The 18,237-nt window shown below is 39.2% G+C and overlaps 1 protein-coding gene across 4 annotated transcripts in view; it reads right to left on the bottom strand.

Moving 5' to 3' along the window:
• LOC134527771 (uncharacterized) overlaps positions 1–18,237 on the bottom strand; it is a 263,429-nt gene that overhangs the window by 210,233 nt on the left and 34,959 nt on the right. For all 4 annotated transcript variants that reach the window (XM_063360703.1, XM_063360704.1, XM_063360705.1 and 1 more), the window contains exons 2-8: positions 17,423–17,488; positions 16,419–16,465; positions 14,584–14,753; positions 13,498–13,658; positions 12,900–13,059; positions 2,568–2,748; positions 223–446 (exon numbers count right to left, since the gene is read on the bottom strand). In XM_063360703.1, coding sequence (XP_063216773.1) covers positions 223–446; positions 2,568–2,748; positions 12,900–13,059; positions 13,498–13,658; positions 14,584–14,753; positions 16,419–16,465; positions 17,423–17,488 — 1,009 coding nt within the window. The remainder of the gene's footprint in view (positions 1–222; positions 447–2,567; positions 2,749–12,899; positions 13,060–13,497; positions 13,659–14,583; positions 14,754–16,418; positions 16,466–17,422; positions 17,489–18,237) is intronic.

An 18,237-nucleotide genomic window follows, 5' to 3' on the forward strand; every position in this document is an offset into this window, starting at 1 on the left:
CATTAAGGCAAGACGATATAGACTTTTCCGTTACAATCCTAATTTATTTCCTGATACCTGTTTCTATCTGATTTCAAAGATGCTTCACGTTAAAAGGACCAATATGGCCTATGGGGTCTGGATGTTACGAAACCAGGTATTATCAGGACTCGGATATTCGACTCTATACAGTAGATACCTACATGTATGCTTCCATATTTATTTCAGTAATATTTTCCTCACGTTTCGCACTGGCACGTTGGCGACCAGGCTGATGTGTTCCGCCATTGGCGCGAAGTACGAGTATCCCTTCATCGCGCAGTTGTCTCGCAAGTACTCCAGGAACTCCGTCAAGGTGATGTTCGCACCGAAGGTCACACAATCATCGGCGACCCTGACGGCATGCAGCTCTGCCACCGGTCTGACGTCAATGTAGACCTGGGGCTCTGCTTGGTCGGGGTAGACTCCTGAAACAGAGGGCTTACTATGGTGAGCTCTTGCCTCATGGGAATATATATATGTGTGTGTGTATGTGTGTGTTACAGTAGGAAGCTCATGTCTTTGAAATTATGTTCCTTAGTGGAGAACTGTAGCATTATTTCAATGCAGGCAACATCACGTAGACATGTTAGGAGTCTGCAGCGCAGATTTGACATATTAGAGCATCTCTAACAGTTATCCTCAGTATGTCCATAGGTACATAGATAAGTTCACTATTGACATGTTATACTACTCTGAGAATAATAGAAGGAAATGTATTATTGTATAACATGACTTTCAACGTGATATTTAAGTTGGCAAATGTTTTGGTGCATCTAAGATCCTGTTTTACATTAACCGTAAATCAGTTCAAATTTTTTGTCGTCAAATACAAATCATGGTCACTGGGAAAGTAAATACCATGTCTTATTGTAGGAACCATTCCAAAATTTGCCAGCAGTGGTTCAGCAAACCGTAGAAAATCAGAGTCAGGATGGGGAACCGGGCATTGAACCTGATTCCAACCTTTTACTACCACGCCACCTGGCTCGATGTGTTGGAGTTCCCTTAACTGAAAGCTTTACGAGAAATGCTCTTTAAGGGGGTAATTCCTTAGAACCTTTTATGAATGGAGAGCATGAAATCGTGTTTTATACAGTTTGAGTTAATCGCTGTTATGGAAATATAATTTGGTGTATAATACTTTACTCTTGGAGCACCAGTCATAAATCAATAAATATTTTGTTTACGAAAATACTAGAGAAACACTTTTTAGGGTTTTGTAATAACAAATTTTTGTTTATTTATGAATAATATATTGAAAATTAAAAGTTTTTAAACCAATCCTACGTAAGAAAGTGTAATTTAAAACTGTTTACTAAACTATTTTTACCATTATTTTATTACAGTGTTTCAATAATTACTGGACTATTTTCTTTACACCATTAAAAATACCATATTTAATCGATAAAAACCATTGATAAACATCGCTGTTAAATTGCGAATTTCACTTAATGCATGAGTATAAACAAGAAATCTATATTTGTAATAAAACTTCGAAGTAAAAAGTATGTACATAGGATGCAATGATAAAAAAGAACACTAGACTATAAATATTTACATAATATAACCTCTAAGGAGGCAAAAATAAGTAAATATGGTTATTAATTATTTAAATCTCCGAAGCTAATCAAGCATAAGAAAATATATTTATCATCAAAAAATCATAGCATTACTACGAAACCACATTTTACTAATGTGTCAAACGCATCCCCTACTGGTTGTAAATGAGGTAATAATGTTTTTCAAATAAAAATGTTTACTTGTGTATCTATTGAAAATAGGCGAAAAACTAAGGACGAACAACATATATGTAGAGTTATATGTTTTAATATTTTTAATTAAACGAAATTCGAATTTAAGAGGGTTAAAATAGTGCGCGTTTTGATTTATTAAAAAAATCTATTCTCTAAAACTAATTAACGGGTAAAATATTTGATAAGAATAATCAAAATAATAAACAAAACATGGTTTCATCATTTTGCGAGATCCGCCCCTAAGGAGTGTAAAATACGTATATTTGATTTTAATAAAATAAAATACATATTTTTGAATCTACTGCCTAAATGTAAGAAACCAAGCATAAACAGCATATATTTTTAAAATTCGGCCCTCAATGGTGCTAAAGAGCTTGAGTATACTACAACGGGAGTTATAAAATCAGGTTCATAATCGACACTAAAAAAAATAATAAGCATACCCATTAGCACTTTAGAAGATATCAAAAATTAAATGGTTTCTTATGAATTAAATCTTAAGTACAACTGCAAATTTATTATGTCTATTTCTTTAGTAAATACTTAATGAATTCATTATATAAATTTCTCATGATGGTAAAATATCAGGTATTCCTTGAAATTGCGAAAGCGAAATAGCAGGTCATTAGATAATAGAAATAAATAACTAACTATTGTATCCCCTTGAGAGTGTAAATTTCATATTACCCCATTTCTGAAACATATTTTAAATTCCCACATGAGTGATCCTACATGGTGAGGAGTCATGAGTAAAGTATGGGAAGTGCAAAGTCGCAAAGTCGCAGGCCTCGCCTCTGGCCGTGTGTCCGGCGACCAGCTGGCACGCCAGGTCCCCGGCGAGGCGGAACACGTGGAAGATGTCGTCCACGCTGCTCACGCGGTACCAGCTCGCGCCAGCGCGGCCCACGTGCGCCGGCATCTCGGCGGTGCACTCCCTGCCCCGGCGCCCGCGACACTGCGCTCTGGCTGTGTCCTGGAACAAGTCGGCTCGCTGCTTGGTGGAGTCACAGAGAGTTCTTCGTGAACATGCAGAGACAAACAGAACTTGCCCTGGCTTGGGTCAGCGAAATTTCCAAATATGCCAATGTGTTAGGTAATCTGTATATGTGCACAGAGTGGGTAGAAACGCTCATTGATAATTTGGAGACGGAAGTGAGGCAATATTGCTTAATGAGTAGTCCGATTTCGATTCAGGATTTGAAAGAAACGATCACGAATGTCGAAAATGGACTGTGCGGTTGTTCAGTATAAATCAGTGTACAATCGACTAGCGGGAAGAAGGAATTAGCGGAGGCGAAAGGAAATATTTCACCATATTAGATTTTAATCATGTCTAACATCAGTGTTGTTTACATTCCGAAACTAAACACATGTTAGTATTGATTACCCCTTGGGAAGTTTACCAGTGTAATCATATCCCTTTTGGAGTAATTTTAGTGCTCAGGCCATATGTCGAGCCTTAGGAAATATTCTCGTTCAGTGTATGGGAAAATATTCTACTAACTACATTTAAGATGTAATTATATTTAGTGAATCTCTTGGAGAATACATGACACATTTCCGAAATGTGTTACAAGCTTTCGGAGAGGCTGGGCTCACTGAAAACTTCCAAAAGGTCAGTTGGGGGGAAAATATGCTAAAGTTCTAGACTTCATAGTGCAGGAGGGAAATATGCTACTCGTTTCCCGAGAAAATCAAGCCTGTTATGTCATTTTGTATTATCAAGAACTTTAAGGGAGTCTGGAGGTTCCTTGGTATGGTGAGAGGTGCTATGGGCATTTTATAACTAAATTGAGCTATTAGAGCCGTTAAACAGTCCGAAACAGAAGATGATTGTTTTAAATTAGGGTGAAGAACAGCAAAATGCCTTTGACTTGATGAATAAATCACTAACATCGCCGCCAGTTCAAAAGCTACCCGAATTTAGTCGTAAATTGGTTTTCCATGTCGATGCGAGCGACTTAACTCTGGGAGGTGTATTAAATCAGGAAACAGAAAGAAGTTTACTTAGAGTTTAATATGCCACTCGGTTGTAAGAGTAACGGAGTGAAATTATTCCACTTATTAAAAAAAAAAAAAAGGCTCTGGCATGTGTCTGGGGATGTAAAGGTTTGCTAGTCATTTGTAAGTAGGAGAATTAGAGCTTAGGACAGACAACCAAACTTTTATTTGGCCGTGGAAACCGATTAAACCGCTTGTTAAGTTAGGAAGATGGGTAGAACGACTCAGTAGATTTACTTTCGTAATTTAAACACGTAAAGGGGAGTGATAACTGCATTGCTGATGCTTTATCTTTGACATTTGACCCTTAGAAATTTATATGTAAGCTACAGTAAAGGAAGTAGCAAGGGATAAATATATGTGGGATTGAATGTATTATGATATATATCTAAAGCCCTCACAAACTTACATCACTGGCAGAATTTAGACCCTGTGTGCTGTGAATTGAAAGATGAAGTTTTAAATAATAATAAGTATTTTACATTCAGAAACGTTTATTGGGAAAAAATCGTAAAGGTAAATTTCTAACCTATGTTCCAGAAAGATTAAAATATATGGTATTTGATAATTATCATTGTTCTTATTTTGAGGCAATTCCGGACTGCCATTAAAAGCAGTTTTTATTGGCCAGGAATGGATAATGATATACGGGGAAAAGTAAGAATGATTTGTCAACAAAATAAAGCACGAAACTCACAAGATGTTAACTTCTACTCGAACATAGCTTCTAATTTGTTTGAGAATGTATCTATCTTGAATTTTCGGTCCTTTAGTCCTTTACCCAGACCTATAAACGGTGATTAAAGTCTCCTAGTGTTTGTAGATGGTTTTTCTGGGATATCCACCTAGTAAAGACGAGTCCATGCCGACCGACAGTAAAATGGTCAAATGTTATACTCGTATTAAGGGTTTATCATCATGATTTCCCCCTGTATTGGAAACTTTCGTTCCATTTTTTGCTTTTGGAGATCAACAGTAGCACTAGTTAGGTGATTTATAATACGGTTGCTTTAATCTTTTTTTGCGACTGAACTACTTTATCCATTGGCCAATGTTTGGGAAACGTGTGTTGAGGATAGTCCATTCAGAAAAATTCAGGATATATACCAGTTCAAACCTTAAGAAATATTATACTAAGGTACAATAAAGGTATGATGGGAAATGGAATCCCACTTCTTACCAAGTAGATGACCAGATTATAATGTTACGAACGCGAGAACAAGATTGCGATGCGCGCCAGGTTCGCAGCGAGCTGGCGGCCGCACACGGCTACTGACGTCACGCGCCGTCCATTGAGGTAAAGCATGCCACGAGTGCCCGGCCGGATTACAAGGGTCCTCGCTAACCACCCTCCTCCGATCCCCACGCACCGTTCTGCTTCGGGTTACTGTCACCTTTTAGCGGCCTGGGAATTCTGGGCTTTCAGAGGCCGCCGCGAGGAGTGGCGTGAATAAACCTCGCTTTTCTGGGTGTTTTGGGCGTTGGATTGGCCCGGGATGACACGACACGTAATAGTCGCTCTAGTCCCTTCGAGAAGGACGCCACGGGTATATAAGCGATGACGCCGGCCTCCGCAGGAATTTCGAGGGTTCGGGGAGTTCTGAGAGTTCTGAAAGTAGGGGAGAGAGTCTCCCCCTCGGGGAGTGATACTGGCGATACCCGTGCGATCAGCGAGAGCGAGGTAAAGAGAGCAAGTAGCCCTTGGGGAGAAAACTAGACCTATCGGGAGGCGATACCTGCAATTGAAGGCCCGGCGAGCCAGTCGGGTGCAACGAGCGATATTTGGGGACTGTACTGCGGCGCGGTGTGGGTGATTGTGCGAAGGAAGCGTCAGAGATGGACAAAAGAGCGAGCTATTATCGAGCCAAGCTCCAATGGATAGTGTTAATTTTTCAATGATCGGTGTAAGACTAATTGTTGTGGACAGAGATCCGAAGTGCAGTAATTAAATTTATAGTGTATATATTAGTAACAAATAAAACTGCACTTAATTGTGCTACCCCTTACGAACCCAGTAGTTCTCCCCACATAAATCGTTACAATAATAAAGACTGATATCCTAAGAAAAGCGGTGGACAAGTTTAATAGTCAATTGGGTTATAAATTTAAAGGTCTGTATTGTAATGTGAAATTTCTTACACCGACTACGCTCCTAGTTAAGAATAACGATAAAAATGTGTTCTTGAACACACACATTGATAATCCCAAAAAAAAATATTGCTAGCTAATCATGCGTGTTTTCAAGAAGACATGACCTGATGTGACCGTTTGGTAATTTTCTGTAGTAGACTATCATTATAAATCCTCGTGTGATGTTATACGTTATTAATATTGTCATGTATTATATTTTTTATAATATATATTTGTATTTATTCTTTGTAACTAGCACTATTCGAAGAAGTTTTGAAATCTAAGATTTGGACTGCAAATTAATAGTTCGATTCGACGAAAATTTGTGCAAGATAGGAGTGTTCACGAATGGTGTGGTCAAATATAAGTGTTAACAGCATTCCCCCGCAAGAGTTCACATTTTTAGAGGGGGATGATTTCACTGGTATTTTCCACCAACCCATTACGTTTTTCTTCTCGACACACAAAGAGTGTTTCGTTGCATCTCTAGAGACGCCACCCCCAGCGCTTGCCAGACTGAGGGCCCATCAGTTCGCCTGTGGATTAGGAGAATCGCGAAGCTTGAGAGAGGTTAAATAAGAACAGTTACCTGACACCGAAAGTTGCGCTGGTGCGCATGCTTTACACACAGTTTGGACGAACGGAAGGAAGAATATTCAGGGTTTTAAAGACCATTGCCCCTGGTAGTGTATATAAACCCCAGTTTTGTCAGCAACAAGAGATTCCGGCAACCAACGCTCCACGACACCACACAGCGACGATCAGCCGGCCCGCCGCGCCGAATGAAGGGCAACGTCATCATATGGGTATGCCCTATCACCACAGACCACTAATGAGGGGTTGGCATTGACGTCACCAGTATCGAGGGTTCCGGGTGCAAGTCCAAAATGACGAGTGAATACTCGCTCGGTGAGTAACGAGTTAATAACATGAACGAGAAACTCTGAGATAGAGTTAGGTGACGGCAGGGTCATGGCACGAGTAGTTAAGTAGCTGGTTTGAGTCCCGGACGAGTGAACTACACTCGCCCGGCGAATTTCTGTACGAGTGACGACTACCTGACGTAACTAAACATCAAAAGGCAACCGTAACTGATTCGAGTCGCTGGATGACTATGGAACCCGACAAGTAACTCGGCGACTACGAGAAGCAGACGAGTCCGCCTGACCTCGATGGCTTGCGGGTCGAAGAACAGAGGACGATGTGTTGCAGCGTGACAACAGCAAACGACACTAGCTTTATCTGTGGGCAGCTAGCGGCAGACATTGGTAACGCTGAAGTGTTTTATCATCGCAGTTGTAACTTGTCCCAGTGAGAGAAGCTAAGAGAATTCACTTGGAAAGAAGACTACGAGTCCGAGTCGAGCTGACGGGACAGGTCATCTCTTCTGGAGCCGCGGCGAGGGACGATGGCGAGTTGCTGTCTCGGCAGCGAAGCCCCGTGAGGGCTGGGGAGTGGCCATGAAACGAGGCGAGTAGCCACAGCTACAGTAATCGCACACTCGGCGGTGCTTACCTTAACACCTAACTTTAAGAAAATTAATGCTGGTTATTAATTTGATCACTGCTTATTCACATATGTTTCTAAGCACCAGTTGCAATGCCTAATTGTAAATCGTGCCTTACAAATGTTAATGCAGTGTTTTTCCATGCATTCTAGTAATGTTTTTATATGGTCGATTGAAGCATCTTGATAAAATTGTATGAACAGGAGTAAACATACAGTATAATTTGAACCCTCACAGTTTCGTCTGTTATGAAACAATTTTGTTTGTGTGGGTTTTAATATTTTTTTTTATATTTGGTGCTGATGCCCAATCATTTTATGTACTTAGCTAACTCATAAGTGAAGCACGACATTGTTAATTCGTGAATCAGAGATCGACAAGGTAGAAATATTCATCGTTGTTTAATTAATCAATTTATCAGTTTGTAGTTGGTTCCAGTCAGTGGACTTGTAGTTTGGAACCTCTTGTCTTGGCATGTACACACCCTTGCATCCCATTACACTTGGAGAGTGAACTCGCTGACAATTACTTTTTTACAATTCAATAGTTTTTAATGTGGCGAGCTACATAATACGTATGCAAATATTGCAATGAAAACTAGAATTCAAACACAAATAGGCTAAATGAAACATACTACGATTAAAAAATTTTAAATTAAAAATTATCTATTCCAAAATCTTTTCACATTAAACAATGTGGTGATATTGGTTTTAACCTCTTAGCAACCTCTTTGCATGAACATTGTTTAACCTTCAATATTACCTCTTATTCAAATCTATGTATTAATTCATGTAAATATCTAAGTCATGTTTTGTGCTTAATAAAGCCTTAGTTTCTGAAGATAAGGTTTATTATGTCAATTTATTAAGCACATTCTATCAAGAAACATTTAATACAAACAATGGACAAGTATTTCAAGCCCGAGAGATTTGAAGCAGATCACACAACTGGGAAAAGCTCCTCACAATGGAATCACTAGAAGAAAACATTCGAAGTCTTCACAGCATCAATCAAGGCTTCTGAAGCTGATAAGCTGTTACTACTCTACAATCACGTGAGTCACAGTATATACGAACTTATTAGCGAATGTACTTATTATGCGTCTGCAATCGAAATGCTAGATTCACTCTTTATTAAACCTAAGAATGAAATATTTTCAAGGCATAAACTAATGAGCCGACACCAGCAACCTAATGAAAGTGTAAATCAATTCTTACAATCTTTGCGTCTCCTTAGCTCTGACTGCGAGTTCAAAGATGTTAAAGCAGCGGCTTATAGGGACGAATACATTAGAGATGCATTTATAAAAGGTCTCTCATCGAACAGTATCCGACAACGTTTGTTAGAAAACGCAACTCTTAGCCTGGATGAAGCATTTGCAAAAGCACTATCATTAGAATCAGCTCATATAATTTCTGAATCCTATATTCCTAGCCAGACACCTTTAGCCTCAACTGAGCCGGTTCAGCAACCAAATTCTCCTGTAACCGCAGCCAACAGTAGTCAGAAATGTTTCTTCTGTGGGTTCCCTCGTCATCCTCGTTCTTCCTGTCCAGCGCGAGAAGCTACGTGCAAACTCCGTGGTAAGAAAGGCCATTATGCAAAAGTCTGTAGGTCAATTAAGCCCAAAGATCGTACTGCCGCCTTACCTGACTCTCCTCAAGACACAGATGACTTCTCAACTGTTGCTTGCCTTCCTGCTAAGTCTCTGTTTTTCCCTACTAACCAATCTAATCGTAATCGTAAGACGAAACCAACATCTTCCAAAACATCAGCTGCTTCTCCAACTAGCCTTTCCAAAACCATTGTCAAACTGAAAGTAAATGGTTTTCCAGCTGAAGGGCTAATAGACACGGGGAGTTCGGAGAGTTACATAAATGATGGTTTTGTCTCCAAACATAAATTAAAACAATATCCTACGTCATCTGAAGTAGCTATGGCATCGTCCTCTTTGGCCATGCCTATAAAAGCTTATTGTTCCGTAGATTTACAAATCTCGGACAATATATACAGAAAAACAAAGCTTAACGTTCTAAACAACTGTTGCGCAGATGTTATATTAGGGCACGATATCTTTAAGCAGCATTCCACTCTGTCGATAGTCTTTGGTGGTAATAAACCTGAACTGCAAATCAGTAGCTTAGCATGTGCCAAAGTCGGTCCGGCCACCCTCTTCGAACACTTAACACCAACTTGTAGACCTATCGCGATCAAGTCCAGACGACACTCAAACGAAGACGAAAAATACATTCAATCCCACATAGAAAAACTTCTCTCTGACGGTGTCATTGAAGAAAGCAACTCACCCTGGAGGGCGCAGGTACTAGTCGTGAGTGGAACACATCGAAAACGTATGGTCGTCGACTATTCTCAGACTATAAACCGATACACGATTTTAGACGCTTACCCAATCCCTTCCATAGAGAAAATAGTTTCCGATGTAGCTAAATATAATATCCACAGCACAATAGATCTCAAGAGCGCATATTATCAAATACCAATAAGGGTTGAAGACAGGCCGTACACCACCTTCGAGGCAGCAGGAAAACTCTGGCAATTCAAACGTATACCAATGGGCGTCACCAATGGAGTGTCTGCGTTCCAGAGGAAGATGGACGAGATCAAGACCAAAGAAAGACTACAAGGAGTTGACATCTACTTGGACGATGTGACGGTGAGCGGAAAAGACCAATTTGAACACGACTCCAATCTACGAAAATTTTTAGACGTCTGCAAGAAAAATAATTTAACCATTAATCAAGAAAAATCCCATTTCAATTTGAAGTCTCTTAAGCTCCTCGGTTATCTCATCGAAAACAATATACTCAAACCAGATCCCGACAGACTTAAGCCACTGATTGATTTCCCTATCCCTAGAAACAAAGCATCCTTGCAACGAGCACTAGGGATGTTCGCTTATTATTCTAAATGGATTCCAAAATTTTCAGATAAAATACGTAGATTAGTGAACTGTAAAGTATTTCCTATGGCCCCTAAACTAATCCAAGACTTCAACAATTTACGGAACTGCATAGTTAAATCCTTCGTCGTTAACGTAGAGGAAGACATCCCATTCTGCGTCGAAACAGATGCCTCTGACGTCGCCATCGCCGCCACTCTGACTCAAAACAAGAGACCAGTAGCCTTCTTCTCGAGAACCCTCACTAAGAGTGAACAACACCATTCAGCTATCGAGAAGGAAGCTTATGCGATCATTGAAGCCCTTCGGAAGTGGAGGCATTACTTGATAGGAAGAAAGTTTCAACTTATAACCGACCAGAAGTCTATTTCTTACATGTTTAACATTCGGCATCCTGGTAAAATCAAGAACGAAAAATTTACAAGATGGCGGTTGTAACTTGCTCCTTACAACTATGGCATCATCTACAGACCAGGGAAGGAGAACGTGGCGGCTGACGCTCTCTCTAGGACTTGCGGCTCGCTCCATACCTTCGACAGACTTGTCCACTACCACTTTGTGTCACCCAGAGATCACCCGGATGGCTCACTGGGTGAAGAATAAGAACCTTCCCTAATCCATCGACGAGATACGCCGAGTCACGTCTTCCTGCAGAACATGCTCCGAAATCAAACCTCGCTTTCACAACAAGCGGAGCACCCTCATCAAGGCCACCGCACCCTTCGAACGGCTCAGCGTTGATTTTAAGGGACCATTACCATCCAACACTCCTCGGAAATATCTGTTAACGGTAGTCGACGAGTACTCCAGGTTCCCTTTTGCCATCCCTTGCAACGACCTATCCTCCACAACCGTCATTCAAGCACTAAATCAGATCTTTACACTCTTCGGATATCCTTCATACATTCACACAGACAGAGGCACATCCTTTATATCCAGAGAACTTCAATCATTCCTACATTCCAATGGAGTTGCTACAAGTCGTACTACACCACACAATCCGTGTGGAAATGGCCAAGTAGAACGTTACAATGGGATAATATGGAGAACTGTATCGCTGGCGCTGAAAACGAAGGGACTCGTGATAACGCAGTGGGAGGTGTTACCTGAAGCGTTGCACTCCATCCGCACACTGCTCTGTACTGCTACTAACGCTACACCCCACGAACGTATGTCTACCATAAGAGAAGGGCCAGTTCTGGAGTTACTCTTCCTTCTTGGCTTACTACACCAGGGAAAATTCTAATGAAGAATCACGTCCGTCAGAGTAAATATGACCCCCTGGTGCAAGAAGTAACTCTGCTTGAGGCGAACCCTGACTATGCTCTGGTTCAACTTCCAGATGGTAAGGAGACAACAGTCAACCTCAGGCATCTTGCTCCTGCAGGGGATATTGTCAACAATGAACCTAACTTAGAAGACGTGAATTTTCCAAACCTCGCTGATGATCCTAATCAACACACTGAAGCATCTGAAGACACCCAGCTGAACATCACTCCAGAAGATTCACCTGAGAAGAACATGAATGATCAAGACCTACCTCAAGTGAACCCAATACCGACTCCACCCAGATCTCCTTCCAGACCTCAACCTCCACTCAGGAGATCTTCCCGCACCACTAGACCTTCTGAATATCTCAAGGACTATGTCCTTAAATGAAGAGGGGGCGAATGTGGTGATATTGGTTTTAACCTCTTAGCAACCTCTTAGCAACCTCTTTGCATGAACATTGTTTAACCTTCAATATTACCTCTTATTCAAATCTATGTATTAATTCATGTAAATATCTAAGTCATGTTTTGTGCTTAATAAAGCCTTAGTTTCTGAAGATAAGGTTTATTATGTCAAACAATGCCAAAAACAAACATAAATAATGTAGACAACTTTTTACTTAACCAACATCTGTTGCCAACCTTATTCTCCGGCAAAATTAACATGTTCCAAAGAGGAAACAATTTCCTTTCATCAAAATTGTTTAATAGATATTATTTCAAATAAAATAACTTATAATATAATGTGAAGTCAAGCGCTACGCTGTATGCTAATTTGCGCACAGTATAATAATTGCCGATTTTACGTTACCATGTTTTTACAATTTTGAACCTCTAGTTTTAAACTACATTTTGTACTTTATTAAAGGCGAATTGATGCATCATTATAAAGTTTTCAAATTATCTGGAAAAACATATATGACAGCATTATAATTCACACGCATACTCTTCCTCACTTAAGTTACTTAATATATTATTATACATCCATCCGCATACCTACACACTCATGTACGCTAGTATGCATTCACACTTGTGCATGTATTTCAAATATTTGTGTACCATACAGTTTGCCTATCGTTCTATCTTCTATATGTGAAGTTTCACTTCTAATGTATACAGCGGTCACAAACCACTTTTTTTAAATTCTAATATTTGGCATATACTTCATCGTGTTTGCTATGTGTTTTACTGAATGGATCTATGTAATACAGGTGAGTGACCCTGTAAATTGGCAGTACTGTAGACTTTAACATGAGTACAGCATAATCGCGTCTGCCAACGTGTACCGCAATTACCTCGATGTCTGGGCAGACGTCCCTCAGTTGTTGCGGGGCATCCACACACAGGGACTTAAAGGCGTCGAGTATTGGTCGGTAGCCCGTGCAGCGGCAGATGTTGCCTCCAAAAGAGTCCTCTACTTCTTGCATGGTGATGTTCTTTTTGGCGGTGTGCAGGCTGCAAGAAATTAATCATTATGGTTTCTAACATGATTAATTGATGATTACTTATTGTGAAGCATATAAATTTATCAACAAGCATTTGTGTGTTTGGAAAATGTACCATAAATGATGTAAAACTGAGAAGCATAATTATATTTTTACCCATTATATTGTCTATACATTAATGGTACAAAAATTCTTTAAAAAAATTAACATTTATTGTATGTTACATCTTCAAAGAATACTTTCTTTTGTTATTTCAGCTAAGTTTTGTTAACATCTGATTATTTTCTTTATTTAAATGAAATTCACTACTTTATGGTAAATTAGCTTCCATCTCGGTTTATCATGGTTTATTGATGCGCTTTTCGGCATTATTTCGGTTTCATTACAATTAACAATAAAATCTTGACCCTACTTATCATTCCAAACCTCTAGAATGCCAAGAACCTACCTGTACATGTTCATGACCATTCCGGGAGAACAGTAGCCGCACTGGGTGCCGTTGAACTGCGCTAGTGTCGCCTGTATGGGGTGGTATCCCTTCTGCTTGCTGCCCAGTCCTTCAACCGTGGTGACGCTCCAGCCATGACAGGAACGGACCAAGGTCAGGCACTGGTGTCCAAAAAAATCTCTATACTCCCAAACATTACACATGTGTTCGCTAAAGACTAATGCCATATAATTATGAATTGTGGTGATATACAATTTTATGGCATGGTTGAAGTCGCTTTTAGCTTCAACTTCGCCATATTACAAAATCATAACATTGGGGAAATGATGTTTGATCAATACAACGCCTGAGGGTTAGTAAGTTTTTATTGGAATTTCCATCAATAAACAAAGTCACCTTCGTTAAATATAGTCCTTTATAACTGTTTCCACAACGCAAAAACTGCGCTTGAGTCACTGTTTCGGGTGTCCCGTGAGCATGGCGCCGACCATCGCTGGACAAAAATTGTTTTTATGCAGTTTCCCTGTAGTACCCAATGCATCCTCTGAATAAGGTAAGAGAAACATTGATCATTGCCACTTGATTGGTTTGTTCATTGAAAATCATTAGGTCTATCAAGTGTTCTTTATGTTCTTAAAAATATTTTGCAATACACTTATGCGATTTGGTGAGGAATAAAGGACATACACCATTATAGTATATTTGTTTTTATTTTTCTCTGATAAATAACTCACTGCATTGGTACATGAAAACAAGTGAAACACAGTGAGACTGTGCCTTGTGGATATAATGTCTGTTTTTCAGTTTCAGTATCAACGCACTTCATCGCATTAACAGGAAAACCCAGAAAAGCACCACTGTTAATCTGAGCACTTTGTTATTTATTGCACTTATTTAATTTTAATTTAATAGACAATTAAATATAAAGCTATGTAATTATAAGTTTTTTTGCTTTAGTGGACAGACATAAATTCTATAAATTGATACTTAAAGTGCAAGGTGTGTAATCCCTCCTAGTTTTTATTGCCATGTAAAATGTAGTGCATGGAGTTTAAATGGTAAGCCGTAACCACCCAGTTGACTCACCGAGTTGACGGCAAACACCCGGACCTCCCCGGTGGCGGGGTTGCTGGCTGAAGCTGTGACCACGCAGCAGCCACACCCTCCCTCCTCGCACATGAACTTGGTGCCTTTCAGGTTGGCCACGTCTCTGATGAACGTGTTGAGGCTCATGTCCAGAGGGTGGCGTTTCTTCACTACGAACAAGGCTCAAGACAGTGGGTGATGGATTTGTATCTGTGTCTTGTTGACACTTCAAATATCAAACACCATGTGGCTAACACTTCACTATCAATTACTTATAACAAACCACCCATGGAACAATGAACATCGAGTATGGGCATACACAAAGATGCCATTGATCATTTTTAGCACCATGTGGTGATGTTGGACCCCAGCCATCACCATGGGGAGAAGACCAAGGTGAGATGATCCTACGAAGGTTCGTCATTGCCTTCTGCAGTGTGAAGGGGGAAGGGAGAGCAACACCCAGTCCTAGAACCTTGCTGGGACCATCGTCTAATCAGACCAGAAGCTTTAACCACTGAACCTCCAGGTCAGACTAGTCATGTAGTAGAACACATTCTCTCATGTTCACTTTACAACTTTATATTCCCACTCTCAGGTGACCCAGACCAGACAATAGGATTCTGACAGGTGTTGTCTATTGGTTTAACTGACTGCAATTGACTGCATTCAGTCACTCAGTCAATGTTCAACAGCAACAGTTTAAGATTATGACTAATAGTTCACTAACACGTTTTCTTCTTGCTTGGTGGCTTTCAGGTTGGCACTTTACCAATAAATATGTTGAAGCTATTCTGCAGTGATTGGCATTTGTTCTACGTAAACAAAGCCCAAGCGAATGTCTATGATTTTATTTCTGTGTCTATTTTAGACTTTATATTACCAATAGCAAGTGGCTTACATTGCCTTGTGTCATTTTTACTTCAAGAAAATCATCGATGGAGCAAGGAAAAACGAAAGGGCAGGAGATACTTGCAGAAAACTTGGATCTTGATGGAAAAGGTATCTTCATCCAGGGTAGATTCCTCGAGATAACTTTACACCTTGATACTCCAACTGTCGGACAAGCAATTTTCTGTTTCCCAAAATAGAGGTCTGACGATCAACCCACTACACTCGTACATTTAGTTAGGCACTTTTATATTTTAAGGAATCTGTGTTAAAAATTATACCTGATAGTTTCCGTTTTAAAGGTTTTACGCCACACATTTATGCACACAGCCTCCAGGCGATGGGACCTCCAAGATACAGTGGCTCCGAAATGCTTCGGCACCGATCTAATGCTCATAAATTTCAGTCATGTCAGGATGTTGGGGTAGGACCTATCATCTAGTCACATGAATGTGATGTGTGAGCGATCTCGGCAACCCAGAACCGATGACTCGTTGCGCATGATGTACTATTTTTGCCTCTGGTTCGAAGAAACATATGTGAGGAAAAAGTTTTTTATCCACAGACAGGGTCCCAATGCCGGCATATGCAATGAGAAGTGAACTTTAGTCTGATTGTAAGTTATTGAAGCTTTGTTAACAAATAAAGCAGTTCTCTTTTTCGAATTGGTGGTGTTAATTATGCAAATTTGATGGAGATAACACTTCAAACTCATTGAGCAGGAAAACTTTTCGTAGTCAATTCTTCATATTATATATATTTGTTGATTCGTATTTTTATAATTATTTGTTTTGAAATGTATATATTTACTTGCCAGATAGACCTATCAGATAAGGAAAATGATAAGTGGGACAGGGTAACTTTAAGTAAATTGACTGATGTAAGCCAAGGTTACAATTTCGTATAAGTTAAAATAATAAAAGGACACGATTATGTGCGCTCACCTGTGTACGTTGTGCTGTTTATCGAAAAAACTGTCTCGTTCTGCACCCTATAAATAAATAACAGTATAACAGTGCACATTGTACAGTCTATTCATTAAAGGAACATATGTTAAAAACAGGGTAATGGAGTATCTTTTAAAAAGAGATTACAGGCTCTAAGTGCACATTACACTGTCTCGTGAATACAGGTTGTGTTACAGTTCTACCGGCAAACTTCAGCTGCAGGTTCATCACGAACAATATATTGAATATGATGATGTAACCTCAATTATTTAAAAAAAATCTTTTTACAGCAGTGTCGAGTTAGGCTGTGGTTGTAAAAATTTATTCTATAAAATACTATCCAGAAACTTGGTGTTCTATCTTAAATACTTTGATTATTATTATTACAATAAAAATCTTGTTCAGCTCTAACTTCAAAGTTGTCTCCATATATTGGGAAGCTCTTTAGACTTAAATTCATGGAATGATTTCAACCTATGTATATTTCCTGGTAAACTTCCAGCCGAATTTTGACTCGTTCTGTATTCAAGGCCCCGTCTATACATCAGCCAATGAACTGCGTGCAGAATTTCAGAAGAACGCGCTCTATATGAGTGATGTCTCAGTCAGCTTTAGAGACAACTTTGAGGTTGAATGGTTGTACTGTTCTTATAACCTAAGTAGATTTAAATACACAACTACAGATTAATTGGGGCTGAAACGGGTGTTATCGAAGTTTGGAAACTGTGATATCCAACATAAAATCACCACTGTAAAATTGTAGTTTCAATGTCGGCCTGTAGACCAAGGTATTTGTTCCAAACTAAAATCATGATTTCATGGCTGTTCCTTTATGCTTGGAACATAATCCCATTAAGAAACTTCATTGCACTCAAGTAAACAACTGACTCTTGCTCTAAACCAAACTCAAGTAGGTATGCTAACACAGCTATGCTACTTCAGTGTGTTAAATCAAATCTAAAAATTAAAACACAGGTTTAGTTAAAATCCTTTATTCTTACCTTGGCACTACTGTTATGTAGTTTCGACTATTTAAACCTTCTTTGTCACTCTCCCCAGAAGACCACCTAAAGAAAGAGAGGGAAAAAAAATTATCAACATTTTGCGCAACTATATTAATTAGACTGGATTGTGTTTTAAAATAACATGATGTAAAAATAATTCGAAGTTTCATTAATAACTTTTTGTATTTTTTTCTTGATTTAATTTTCAAAAATTAGTTTCACCAAATGCATATTTACATGTTAGCCCTGAATAAGACCTGCCATACCTAAAGATCACGTCAAATTGTAAAAGGAGAAGAGATAAGTGTGTCTTCTGCTGGTGATTTCTAATGGTTCACAGGAAAAAAAATCACTCATTAGTGTGTAAGACATTTCGAGGTTGATGTGCTAACCCTTACTTTGTTCTATTTGGCAGGCCTGTGTGGTATATGTGGTCCGGAAACGGAATTTTTACAAGATTCAATCTAATTATAACTTATTTTTGAGCTTAAGACTACACTACGATATCCATAGCAATAAATTTAACAGGTAAATTTCCGAAAACTTGTTCAATGAAATTAACATTCAACATAAACCAGTGGTGATGCTCTACAGTAACTTCTGGTGATAACTTGTGAACTAGAGAGCACATAATTCGTGTAACTATTTAAAGCCCTTTCAGGCTTATTTACTCTATGATAGATTTAGTATTGAATTCATTTTTGGAAATGACCACAACTGTAACTATGCCGTCAAAAGACTCTATGTTTACTATGTAATAATCTTCTTAAATCTTTTAATGTGTGTTCTCTATCTTAAACAAGCAAATTTTC

The sequence above is a fragment of the Bacillus rossius genome, chromosome 1, assembly GCF_032445375.1.
Source record: "Bacillus rossius redtenbacheri isolate Brsri chromosome 1, Brsri_v3, whole genome shotgun sequence".
NCBI classification, from domain to species: Eukaryota; Metazoa; Arthropoda; class Insecta; order Phasmatodea; family Bacillidae; genus Bacillus; species Bacillus rossius.